At 38.3% G+C, this 13,602-nt stretch overlaps 1 protein-coding gene across 1 annotated transcript; it reads right to left on the bottom strand.

Annotated features, from left to right (window-relative positions):
* Positions 1-230: 230 nt before the first annotated feature.
* Positions 231-11,775, bottom strand: aldh18a1 (aldehyde dehydrogenase 18 family, member A1). The gene is made up of 18 exons (XM_083555951.1): positions 11,620-11,775; positions 9,492-9,596; positions 8,688-8,839; positions 8,371-8,520; positions 8,143-8,247; positions 5,887-6,045; positions 5,318-5,408; positions 4,929-5,053; positions 4,690-4,834; positions 4,526-4,599; positions 4,257-4,356; positions 3,846-4,066; positions 3,572-3,709; positions 3,179-3,374; positions 2,946-3,067; positions 2,236-2,422; positions 1,905-2,000; positions 231-1,666 (listed from the first exon to the last, which is right to left on the bottom strand). The coding sequence occupies exons 2-18, from the start codon at positions 9,580-9,582 to the stop codon at positions 1,470-1,472; spliced, it is 2,349 nt and encodes a 782-aa protein (XP_083412077.1). The 5' UTR covers positions 9,583-9,596; positions 11,620-11,775; the 3' UTR covers positions 231-1,469.
* Positions 11,776-13,602: the final 1,827 nt, after the last annotated feature.

The raw sequence follows: 13,602 nt of genomic DNA, 5'->3' as shown, positions 1-13,602 counted from the left end.
CAAGTCTAGAACTACTAAATCTTAGAGGAAAGCTATTATGCAAAAATTTTCATGTACAATTCAGATATTCAAATTACTAAACATGTTCATCATTCACTGCTTAACATTAAACACCAACAAGCAGCTACTTTATGTGAAAGGGGTGTAATGTTTTAAAGAAGATAAACAACACTAAACACAACAGTAGACACACTTGCTAACAGTGCAGCACAGTAAGCAGGAAATGGCAGTCACTGCTAAGTCAATCTTTTATTCTTCACTTTCAGTTGGAGTCTAGAGTTTGTTTTAAAGCCCACTTATAACTGGCAAGTCAAAAGGTTTTATTTTAACCATTAATCATCATAAGGGGAGAAACAGAGCAATGTTTACATTAAAAAACAAACAAACAAAAACCACCAAAATACCCCAAAACCATGCATGTGATCTAATGCAATTGGGTTTTAAAAAGAAAAGAAACATCCTTGAGAGTTTGTCCAATCATTCTAACATGAAAGAGTAACTCAAGGCAGTGCTATAAAAACAATTTGGATTTCAGATCAAAGCAAAAACACAGGATGACATCCCATAGTACATAACAGCCACAGTCATAATTGTTTGGTTGCAAATCAGAGATTCACAGGCTCCTTTTTTTTTTTATACATACATGGAAAAAAATATGATTCTGCTTCAGAAAATTGTTTTGTAGATAAATACCGAAATATTTACCTGTCTCAGCCAGGAGGCTAAATCTCATAAGCATCAGATAAATGATAAAGTGAAGGCCAAAACACAAGGGTGTGAAGACCATTAACCACCAGTACGCTTTCAACGCACTTGTCAAAGTCTCTGCTTTCTGTACTGCACTAAAGTAACGAGCACTGTCTCGCCAAAATATATGACCTCAAACCGTGATTTCGGACGAACATGTTAACACTGTAACACCACCATTATGTGATTAGCTGGGTTGAAATTGTATAACTGAAGTCACTAAAATATGACTTGCACACTTTTTATATTTGAGTCATTCAGTGAGCCCTCATGCCCTGGAAATTGGGACACCGTCATCATGAAAAAGACAAACTCATCAAAATATACGTCTTATTATAGGATAAAAGTAAGCCATAAGAAGAACTTGCCAGCAAAACAACTGGTGTTTTATTTACTTTACATTTGTTACCCACCTGAAGCTAGAGACAATTTTGTCTGCTAAGTAACAGTCCTGTACTTTTAATGCTTTCAATATGTTTCCCACAGAATCCAAATGAAAGTTAACACAACTAAGATGTTTTGAAAAGTCAACCAAACTTTTTGAGAAGAAGGAAATTCAACAGGACTGGAACATTACAATAACTTTTCAAATATTAAAATATTAGCTTTTAAATCTTCCAAACTTTATTATTTCTTGCAATATTTCCAGATTATAATTTCCCAGAAACCAGATAGGATAAATGCTGCGTATTTAAAAAAAAGTGATTTATTTGCAACTGGCTCTAGCTGGAGGATCTATGTCCTGTTTTTGGCTGTGCAACAGGCAGATTCTCATGCAAGAACTTCATACTGCCTTGCTCAGAAAAGTCAGCAGCTGTGTGCCCATCACCACGAAGAACCCATTTAGTGGTGAGAAGCCCCTCCAGGCCTACGGGTCCACGAGCATGAATACGAGCAGTGCTGATCCCAACCTCTGCACCTACAAAAGAGAGAGAAGGATCTGTAAAAATGTGCTGCGTGTTGTTAAAACATTGCCCTATTTGTTAAATTAGATAAGAATGTGTCCGTCTGCATATTTTAAATGTTTATGTTGCAATGTGTAATGTTGCATTACATTTATACGGCATTAATATAGACTGTGCTTTCATTTAACCAACTCAAAACAAACTGATTTGCAAAAGAATTTTATAGCCAAGTCAAATGACCACTAGTCTTACCAAGACCAAAGCGATATCCGTCAGCAAACCGTGAACTGGCATTCCAAAACACGCATGCACTGTCCACCAACTGCAAGAACTGCTCTGCTGTATCCTCTACAAAAAAAAAGCCACAATTTTACTGTTAGTGTAATTTAAATGTTACTTTTACACAAGTTACAGTAGTAACCCATTTTAAAGTTTTAATACCTTCATTGCCACAAGATGGCACTAGTGTCATACAAATAGTAGTTTTATTTTATTAGTAGATTTATTTGGATCATTATTTGTCCTACAAAATAAAAAATAAAAAAAGAATTGCCAGACAGACTAGAGAGAGCAAGAACTTTACCATTCTCAGTGATGATCACATCTGTGTGGGAGCTGCCATATTTATGAATGTGATCCACTGCCTCATACATGCTGTCTACCACCTCTATGCAGCACTCCAGGTCTCCATACTCAGTACGCAGCGACTTTACCTCAGATGGGCTGAAGGTCAGGTATGATGCAAATTTAGGGCCAGCATGTATCTTCACCTGGACAGGGCAAGTTATTAAAGAAGAGATCAGCATTATAAGAAATAACATTTATTTGAAGGCTGGTTTACACTGGCTAAAACAATGACAAACTGAGCACATCTCTATTCAATAAGAATTTAGGGTATCAGCAGATTGCACCCTTTTCCATAGCCAGTGCTACTACCATGTAAATGTGCATGAATCAAAGAGGAGAAGGAGACATCTATAACCTTCAAAAACTAGTTTTTGTATTTCCTTATTTGTACAGTATGTTTTACACTCTACAGTGTGTTCACCCAGAACATTGTTTCCAAAAGTTTTCTTTCCCGGATAGACAGTATAGATAGGTAAATCTGCATTGATGACAATTACTTCATCTTCAGTAATTGCATTATTTCATTAGGGATTTAGTGCATCAAGCATTTAACAGGGAAAAACTAAACACCAGACTACATGCTGAACATTGCACACTGATGGGATTTGCAAGTATATTAAAAGAGTGAAACTACAATAAAAGTGTTCATGGCCTGCTCAAAAGTACCTGTTCTGTTCTCAGCAAGTCAATGATCTGATCAAACAATGGGGTCCGAAGCACATCTCTGTGAACTAGCAATGTTTCCATAGCATTGCAGGCTGCAGGGTAATCACATTTTGAATCTCTGACTGCAGGATGAAAAGAAAAGATTGTACTAATCAAATTAATTGTTTTAAAAACCTCAAAAATTACTAAATGTTTATCATTATTGTACATAAAATTCTTGTGCTGATGTTTACCGATTTGTATGACTTTATCAATGCTGGCCTCATGGTCGACATACACATGGCAGATGCCCTCACTGTGACCCAGAACGGGAATGCCTTTAGCAGCTCGCTGGATATCTCTGACCAGCTGAGACGAACCGCGAGGAATTATTAGATCGATCATCTTCTCCAGCCGACACAAGTCTTCCACTTCCTCACGTGTGCTTACCTACGATAGATAGAGAGATAGAGATCGATAGATAGATAATTTAGTCATGGCATAATTCTCAGCAACATTAAGCCACTTGGCTGTTATACAACAACCCCCTGCTTTGCTTTATCCTCCCCTTAATTACACAGTAAAATTACATAAAGATGCCACATCTTCAGTTAAGAAATGAAGTCACAGATCTCCTGGAATCTTACCAGTTGAATTGCATCTTTGACAGCATGTAGGGATAAAGCTTCCTGTGCTAGCTCATGTAAAACACGGTTGGTATTTGCTGCCTCCTTTCCTCCCTTCAGCAGTAAAGCATTTCCGCTAGCAATAGCTAAGGCAGACACCTTTGTGGAGAAAAACACATTTTTAAACCAAATGGACAATACACAAGATAACAAGCATTGACAATAATCGAACATGATAAAATGACACGGTCGCATTAATGCACATTTTTAAATATGAATAAGAAAAGAGTAAAACCTGAGGCAGGCAGTCTGGCCGCGATTCAAAGATGACAAGTAGTACACCAATGGGCACAGTGATCTGCTCCAGCTCAAGGTTGTTGGCCAAACGAGTTCTGCGCAGTACTTGTCCCACACTGTCCTGAGAGGACACTGCGATCTGGCGCAGGCCGATGGCGAGACTGCTCAGCTTAGACGTTGACAAACTCAGCCGCTTGATCATGGCAGGAGGCATTCGGCCTGTAATGTAAAAATATCAACAACACTCAAGTGACTCATCCACTAGTAACACAATTGATCAAACAGCAGTGCTGCAGTTTCATTCATGTCTTAAACTGACAAAAAGTATTTGAGGAATGTGCAGATGGTTTTATTTATTTATTCCACAACAATTTTTTTTTAATTCCATATCGGATACAATCAAATGTACCTGAATTCATTGCAATTTCCATATCCTTTTTATTAGCTGACAAAATTTCATCTCTCTTCTCAGTCAGAAGGTCAGCCATGGCATAAATGATCTCACTCCTCTGAAAGAGGTAACATTACATGTAAAAGAGACATCATTACTCTTGCCTTTCATTAACTTACATATGACTCCACTAGACCACCAGGGGACCCCTTAACTTACTCCAAAGGGTTAAAAACCACCAAATCTCTAAACAGTTAACATAGCATCCTGGAAGAAAGCTACAATACCTGTTCTGGAAGAAGGGACGCCAGCGTCCTCCCTGCAGAACGAGCCATTTCTGTCTGCTGCTCCACTGTAGGCCCTGTTGAATTGGTAACAGAAAGTAGAAAAATCACCACAACACCCTCTTACAGATGAAGCCAGAGGTATACATGTTAAAATGTTTACATACCAGCAGGCTTGACTTCAGAAAAGAAGGTGCCCACTTTCTTGCCCTCTACAATGTCTGTAATCACATGGCCTGTGACTTTAGGGTGAGTGCCGTTAGCGATGACTACAGAAGTTCCCCCCTGAAGAGCCCATAGAGCAGCTTTCACCTGTGACAAGTGTGGTCAATACATCTTATTGCTGAAATTTGACCTGTATCTCTGTCTCAAACCAGCAATGAACTTTAAAAGGCTATAGTCAAACCTTAGCTTCCATTCCTCCGATGCCAACCCTGGATTTGGTACCATAGGTTATAGACTGCTGGTCCCCAGGGTAGAAAGTGTCAATTAATTTAGCATCATCAGATCCAGGAGGGCTGTCATAAAGACCTGTAAAAATAGCAAGATTAGAAAAAAGACTTCATGCTTGGGATATTTTTAAACTGCATTTCCACCAGTCCTAGCTCAAAAGCTAAAAAATGTTTGACAACATAAAAACGCTTCCTTTATTTTGTCACTGGACCTCTATGTTTTTCCTCTGTCCCTTAGTTTGAAAAGCTATTTTGGCTTATTGCTCAGAAAGTTAAACGAAAGTTGATCACACTACATTCTTCTGAAAAAGTCATGTATTGCAATACAGTATTCATTTCTTACCTTGTACATCAGAGAGCGCAATTAGGAGATCTGCTCTCATCTCCACTGCAAGCCGTGCTGCCAGACTGTCATTGTCCTTGATGCTGATGACCTGTGATGTAATGAAAGAGAGAATATGACTGTCTAAAGGATGAGACAAACTACACTAACATTATAAACTCACTGGATACTAACAAATGCACCAGAAAGTTTTCAAAATGGATTTGCATGCTTAAAATGCATTTGAGCAATAGGCAGGTTAACCATGATATTCTCCAACAGGACTATAGTAAATTAATATAAACACTATATGATTGAATATAAACATAAATGCAGAGTACATAAACCAGTACAAGAAGGGAAATAGAGACATTAGTTAGCATCCTTCCATGAAAGTGCAAGAAATAAGAGGAAAATCAAGCTGTGTTCATGTCATTTAATAAGCTTCTGTTTTTCCAAGCCTCTTGTACACAGCATGCATGTGTTAACAGCGCTTGCTCAGCATTCACCTCTCAAAGGCTAGTGGGGGGATTCAGGGGATTCTGATAGCCCTTCATCCCCCTGCAAGGCCTTCTAAGCTCTATACCCACATTTACCCCCTGCAGGTCACTGTTAGGCTCTGGGGGAGGCACCACTGCATCATTAGTGTTGATTATGGGCACGATGTTCATACGTAGAAGCTCGTGCAGCGTGCTGTTCAGATTTCGTCTCTTCTGGTCATCGTGAAAGTCCAAGTTTGTAACCAAGATCTGGAAAGGTAAAAAGAGCACTTAATATACGAGAAATACGTAAAATCATAAACAACCACATTTGTTTATTTATTTATGTACAAATTAAAGTCAAATAGATTCCATATACATTTGAGTAGACTCTGCATCATATATACAGTGGGGGGGGAAGTAATTATTTGTTCCCCTGCTGATTTTGTAAATTTACCTCTTACAAAGTAATGCACAGTCTATACATTTTATGGTGGGTTTATTTTACACAGAGAGAGACAGAATACAAAAAGAATCAGAACAAAAAAACAAAGGTTATAAATTATTGAAATAAGTATTTGATCCTATACCAAAAAAAGCAAGATTTCTGACTCTCTCTGACCCAAATTAGTCCTGTCCCTTTTGGAAAATCCTACTAATATCAACTCATTATGTGTATACAGTGAAAGACACCAGTCACAGAATCAACCTCTTCCATTCAAACCTCTCCACCACAATGGGAAAATCCAAAGAGGTGTTAAAAGGACATCAAAGATAAGTTTGTAGACCTGCACAAGACCATCAGAATGTTGCCTTGGCCATAACGTTTGGGTCATTGTCACGCTGGAAGACCATCCACGACCCATTTTCAGTGTTCTGGCTGAGGCAAGAGGGTTCTCATCCAACATTTTGCAGTGTATGGCACTGTTCGTGTGGTGAAGTCTTCCTGTACCCTTAGCAGGGAAACAGCCACAAAGCAGAATGTTTCCCCCTCCATGTTTGACAGTGGGGATGGTGTTCTTGGGGTTATATTCTGCATTTCACTGCTTTTAAATATGGCGAGTCGAGTTCATGCCAAAGAGTTTAATTTTGGTCTCATCTCATCACATTCTCCCAAGCCTTCTCTGCATTAATCAGGTGTTTATTGGCAAACTTCAGATGGACCTGTTCATGTGCATTCTTGAGCAGAGAGATCCTGGTGTGTTACCAATAGTTTTCTTGGTGAATGTGGTCTCAGCTTTTTTGAGATCATTAAGAAGCTCCTCCTGTGTAATTCTGGGCTGATCCCTCACCTTTCTCAGATTCATCCTTACCCCATGAGGTGAGATTTTGTATGAAGCACCAGAGCAAAGGGTGACTGACTTACCTTGTATTAAATTTATTTCGAATTATCACACCAACAGTGGTCTTTTTCTCACCAAGCTTTTTGCTGATGGTCTTGTAGCCCATTCCAGCTTTGTGCAGGTCTACATCTTGTCCCTGATGTCCTTTGACAGTTTTTTGGTCTTGACCACGGTGGTGGAGCGGTTTGAATGGAAGAGGTTGATTCTGTGTCTTTTATACACATAATGAGTTGGTATTAGGAGCTCCTTACTAAAGGTACGGGACTAATTTGGGTGTGCGGTGGTCAGAATTCTTGCTGGTTGGTAGGTAAATACTTATTTTACTCGATGAAATACAAATTAATTTTTATTAATTAATTAAATTTTATTAATTTTATATAATTTTTTTTTTATTCTGGATTTATTTGATGTTCTTTCTCTCTCTGTTAAAATAAACCTACAATAAAAATTCTAGACTGTACATTTCTTTGTAAGGGGGTAAATTTACTAAATCAGCAGGGGATCAAATAATTATTTCCCCCACTGTGTGTGTATACACTATGTATGTATGTATGTGTACACACACACACACACACACACACACACAGTATTGTGTGTAATAATCGTGGTCAATATTGCAATTTGCGATTGCACACAGATTAGTGATAATGCTGAAATGTGTATTTGTAAAACCCAAAAAAGATTTTCATTTTCAAAATGATTATTTTTTTTTACAAAATGAAATAACATTTGTATTTATGTAAAAAAAAAAATTCTCAAAAGATACAGCTGAATTTAAATAAATAAATAAATAAATAAATGTTACATTTTTACATACATAAGATATTTAAAACATTTTGCCCAAACAGGAAATGCCCTGCCACTGTCCATTAAAATTATTTACCTGTTTTTCTGCTGAAGTTTAAATTACAGTATATGTTTACATACCTGAAGCCAGACAATTTAGCGAATATTATTATTAAATATTTGTAACCTTTTTTGTGTGTGCGTGCGCGCGCGTGTGTGTGGGTATATATAAACATACCTGTGCTGTGCAGGTGCTGTACTGAGTGAACATAGCCTCATACAGTGCCATCAGTCCACTCTGTCCTGCAGCAGCACATGCCCTTGCCTCCAGCACAGGCAGAGCCTGCAGATAAAAGCACAGATCTGGTCAGCCAATGTTAACACTACAGCACATCAACGATTACAATTCATTCAACTTTTTAAAGCAACGTGATGTGAATAAATGGGTTAATATGGTTGTGCTCACCATGTCTTTAAGCTGATTCTGTCCTGAATGAAGAGCTTGTCTGACGCTCTGAGAGAGAAGAATCTCATGCCTCAGTCTCTGTTTCCCAAAGGCTACAGCTCCACTGGTGACAATCATCATTTCTCTGCCCTGGTTTTGAAGCACTGCCACCTTAAAAGACCACAAAACAATAAAAATACATTTTTGCATGGTATACAACATCCACAAGTTCTATTCATGTACAGATGTGTAATTCTATTGCACAGTGAGTTGCCTTTAATGTTTGTAGAATAACATGCAATAAAATAAAAAAAAAAATCAAGTCTGAACTCTTTTACCTGTTCTACAATAGAGGCAAGCCTTCCGAGTGCAAGGCCGCATTCATCGCCACGAGTTACGACAGCGCTGCCGAGTTTCACCACGATCCGTTTGGCCTGTCGCAATTCGCCACGGTGTGCAAACGACTTACCATGGGCACGAGCCAGCGGCACTGTAAAAAAAAAGAAGTACATTACTTCAGTGAATGACAGATGGGGAGGTACAAATGTGTGTTGGGGGAGACCCAAGGAAAGGGCAGCAAGAAAAAATAGCATGCACATGCGGGGAAATGCAAACGATGTGTTAGAAAGCAGGCGGTGGCATCGGATGAAGAGAAACATGTACATCAACATTAATGACAAATATGTAGAGACAGCTGCTGGCATGCTGTGGGTGGAATGAGACAGGCAGACACTGGCATAAATGTTTAAATATGTAAAAGCTATGATTGTAAACTGGTCCTTCTGCAAGTGTTAACGGTCCACTGCACCTTTATACACCATCATCACAATCAGGTCTTAAATTCATTTAAGACCTGTCAGCTGTCAGATTCTTAGGACTCAATTTTGCAGACAGAAAAACCGTGATTATTACTACTCATTAAAAAGGTGTCAAAGTTGAAAACACGAGGTGTGCGTATTGTCTGCTAGATCAAATATTGTTACTTTAATAATAACTCTGCAGCATGGTCTAAATTATGTTATGCTAGCTTATGTTGAAGCTGCCACATCAGTGCTGACAGCCTAGAATTCAGAACGTTTTGAATTCAGAACGAATTCAGTTTTGATTTAAAGGTTGGTTGAAATGTTGTTTTTCAAACTCACTTTTCCCCGAAGATACAGCTCTTGTGAAGTTCCGGGTAGTTTTTGGGCCCACAGAGAGCCGGAAGCACAGGGACAGCCTCTGCAGTAACATGATTGTTCTATACACTGAAAAAGCAAACAGCAAGCACAACAAGCATTAGCACTGAGATCAAATTCTCTGTTTTCACCATTAAACCCTCTTAAATTTGTGTTCAGGTATTTAAATACATACTTTAAATTTGTTCAAATGTTTTTAAAAAGAGGTTTCACTAAGTACATCAGGCGTGCGTGTGTGTGTGTGTGTGTGACTGCGATGGACAACATACAATGTACACAGAGAAGGAGAAAAAAAAAAATGCTTGAAATAGGTCACTTATGGGGAACGTTTTTCTTTTTGGGTCATTCAATATTTTTTTTTCTTACCGTTTCAGTTAAACACTTGTAAAATAAGTTCTCAATTTGAAAAATCAGTTCTTTCAGTGATGGGACCATTAAAAAAAACCCTAACTTTCCAGCAATAGAACAATGCATTACAATTAACTCAAGATGTGTCCCTGAAGTTTCCTTCTGTACCTTTGTGATTGGACCAAAAGTGGGACAGGCCAATGTTTTTCTCAGCCACTACATCTAAATTAATACTGTATAAATCTATTTTACATTAACCAAATAGAAGAAAAATGTATCTCCCTAAATTAACTATCCCTAAATTAACTTATTTAGATGACTATCAAGCTAAATAAGTAACTTGTGGTCTTCGGTGATTATTTTATTTTTAGCAATTAAGTAAATTATTGTTTTTTTTTTCTTCAAATCTTGTTTATCATTGTGTTTGCCTATTTTAACTGTGGTTAACACTTCTGTACATTAACCACAATACCATTCAATTAGTTGTAGCTGGTGGCACCAGGGACAATAAACACTGCATGATTGTTCTTACCTCTACACATCAGCTTCCAAAGGGTCAACTTTCAGTATTATACCAGTGCTCCAACCAGCTGAGCTGAGACTCTGCCATAATTCAGCACCAAAGTATCATACATCATCTTTGCTTTTTGCCCCTCAGATTTCAGTTTTGTGGTCTCCACTCATTCTACACTGGATTTTTATAAAACAAAACTTTTATAATATCATCACTGTTAAACACTGAGTAAGCAAAGAAGCTCATGTCTTTGTTTTCTTTACTAATAAGTGCTTTCAGCATCAGAAATCTGTTTACTTCTCACAAGAACTGCACAGCACCACCCGACTAACACCAAAGTCCCTAAGCATGTGTCAGAACTGTCACTTTTTTTTCATAGTTAATTTACACACAAGTAAAATTATTAACTTTTCTGGAAACTGAAAAAAATTCCATCTTCATCAAACAAACACACACACACACACACACACACACACACACACACACACACACACACACAATGTATAATATCCCCTCTGAAATATTTATTTAATCTCTTCTCTGGTTTCTTCTTATTCCACTGATGCAATTTTGTGCTTTAGTCCAGGAAGGCTGCAAAAGGATGTAAAAAGCAACATTCCACTTCTTTGGGAGATGATATAAATACACTCATACACCACGTTTACTCCGACAGCTCCAGCAATACTACAGCACTGTGCCCCTGGCGCGCGCGCGCGCGCACACACACGCACGCACGCACATGCGCACACACACACACGTCATTTCCTCTTAGCTACCATGCGGAAGTAAAGATGAAGCTTGTGTATTGATCCAGATTTTGTCTCCAATATTAGTCTGTTTACAGCATCCTTCTAACTCATACACTGCACAGCGAGCTTTGAGCAGTCAGCTCTTACACCAGACTAGTCTATCTGGATAATGTTAGCTTAGAAATATCGCTTAGCTAAAAAGCTAATTAACTACCAGTTCATACAACATGGAATGTCTGCTAAAGACCCAGCTCTAATGAATAAGTTTGTGCTTGTGAATAAGCGTGGTGATAATGATGATGATGCAGGAGTTCAGAAAGTCCATCAGACATGTGCCTACAGAACATCGTGACAGAACCTGCCACATGCTTCTCTTACAAACTCCACAATAAGGTCCACTCCTGCATCAGTTTACTGATAACAACGCTAGCGCTTTACACACACATTTTTATATTTATACATATCATACATTCTTACATACCCAGACTCCCCCAAACAATCCAGCATCGATTCTGGGTCAAGTTTACAGTCAGCACACAACACAAAGTGCCACATCAGCTCCCCGTACCCGGTGCACACGCAGGTCCCCGCCGTGTTGACGTCCGTGCGTTCTCACACCCACATTCTGTATAATCCCGCCTCCTTTTGAATGCGATTGGTTGCCGGCAATACAGCTATTCAATTAGACGGGTAGGAAATCGTTCGTAGCATGTTTATAAACATTCATAGCAAATATGAGCATTTACGAACAGTCTCTGGAAAAAATAAAAAAAAAATTTGAGTTAATTCCTTATAAATAAAAAAAAAACGTCTATATTGTTTTATTTTATACATATTCTTAGTTCATTTTGAAATAATATTCCGTAGGTAAAAGGTCACGTCCCCAGCCAATCAACGCCAGATATTAGTCACGTCACCGGCCAATCAGCGAATCGCTTGTCTAGCCTGTTGGCCAATACTTGTGCAGAATGCGGGATTTGGTTGGAATGCGGGTGTAAATAATTAGTCGGCGGCTAATTATCTACGTGGAAGGCAGTGTTACCAAGTCTGAGTTTTTATTCAGACACATGCCGCATTTTTAAATACAGACATTTGCGACCAGGAATAAGACACTTTTCGTTATAATTATAATACAGTTATTTATTATCAGAACATATTATCATATGTTGACTTGGTAATTGGCAGGTCTTTTTTTATTATAAACAGTTTAATAATACAAGTCGTTCTTGGGACTCCTAAATAATAAGTACGCTATTAAATAAAATCCGGTGCATTGTGGTGCTTTGTGAATATAACAGTTGGTTTGACTCAAGTTATGAATTTAAACCAGTGTATGTGGTTTGAGGGAGTTCTGAATTGCCATTTAGGTGCTTTGGGGGGAGCAGATCTGGCAACCCTAGTGTGAACTCGGGTCCCTGGTTTCAAAATATTGTCATAGAGAAAGAATGTTTGATGAAGATCAGCTGCGTCTTGCAGTTACAGTGGGGGAGAGAAAAAAGGAAAGACAGCTGCTATTTGTGTTGCTAACCGTGAGCCCTGGCAGATAATGGAAGAAAAAAAATGAATTAAAGAAGTGTTCACATGGAAATTAGATACTACAGATAATTCAGAAACTATGTCTTTGGACTGTGGAAGGAAGCCAGAATATTTTGAGGAAACCCCCAAAGCATGGGGAGAATATGCATACTCGACCAACACATGGTGGAGCTAGGAATCAAATCCCTAAACTGAGAAGGACCAAAACATGATCACTACTAAGCCACGATTGGAAATTGAGTTTAGAGGCCTGATATGAGGTCATATTTTCAATTTATTCAGGTGTTCAATGGAGTTGAGGTCAGGACTTTTTTAGTAGGGCACATGTGCATGCCAACTGTAACAAATCATGTCTTTATGAATTGTTCACAGTATCACTGTCATGCCGTAATGTTTTCCAGTGAAAGGAAATTGTTAATTCTGTCAAAACATTCTTACCATGGTGAGCTTTGAACAGTTTTAGGAAGATCCGCATATTGGTTGTATGGTCAGGTGTCCAAATACATTTGTGTATTTAAGTATTTGTGTATTTACAAAAATGAGCACAAAGAACAGTAATAATATAAAGGTCATACTAATATAGTCGGATTCTAGCTAATACATATTGTTCTGCTTAGCTTATAATGAAAAAAGTCTTATAGTAGACACTTTCAAACTCCAGGGGGCAGTGCAAGCAAACAGAATACGCTAAGATAAACACAATTGTCAAAATGTTCAAGAAAATTGATTCTTTATTTAAATACAGTTACAGAGTTTGTTTTGTTTTAAACAAATGCTACACCAATCCTACAGGACAAACCCTGTTCTTTGGCAGGAAGGCCTCATTGAAGAGATTCCACCCAGATGTTTTTACAGAGCTCATCCACGTTCCAGTCTGCAGTTACTTAGTTACAAGTTCTTCAGAGGCCTGTTGGAGTCATTATGTCAA

Source organism: Silurus aristotelis, assembly GCF_946808225.1.
Source record: "Silurus aristotelis genome assembly, chromosome: 12".
In the NCBI taxonomy this organism is placed as follows: domain Eukaryota; kingdom Metazoa; phylum Chordata; class Actinopteri; order Siluriformes; family Siluridae; genus Silurus; species Silurus aristotelis.
The sequence above is the reverse complement of the archived record's forward strand: the minus strand, read 5'-3'. Positions and strand labels throughout refer to the sequence as shown.

Bases quoted from the DNA above. Each gene is read 5' to 3' on its own strand.
- aldh18a1 (XM_083555951.1), bottom strand. From the start codon at position 9,582: ATGTTACTGCAGAGGCTGTCCCTGTGCTTCCGGCTCTCTGTGGGCCCA. The intron at 5,409-5,886 runs GTGGGTATAGAG...ATTACATCACAG, and splicing joins GTGACCTGCAGGGGGTAAAT to GTCATCAGCATCAAGGACAA. The intron at 2,423-2,945 runs GTACTTTTGAGC...TGCCCTGTCCAG, and splicing joins ACTTGCTGAGAACAGAACAG to GTGAAGATACATGCTGGCCC.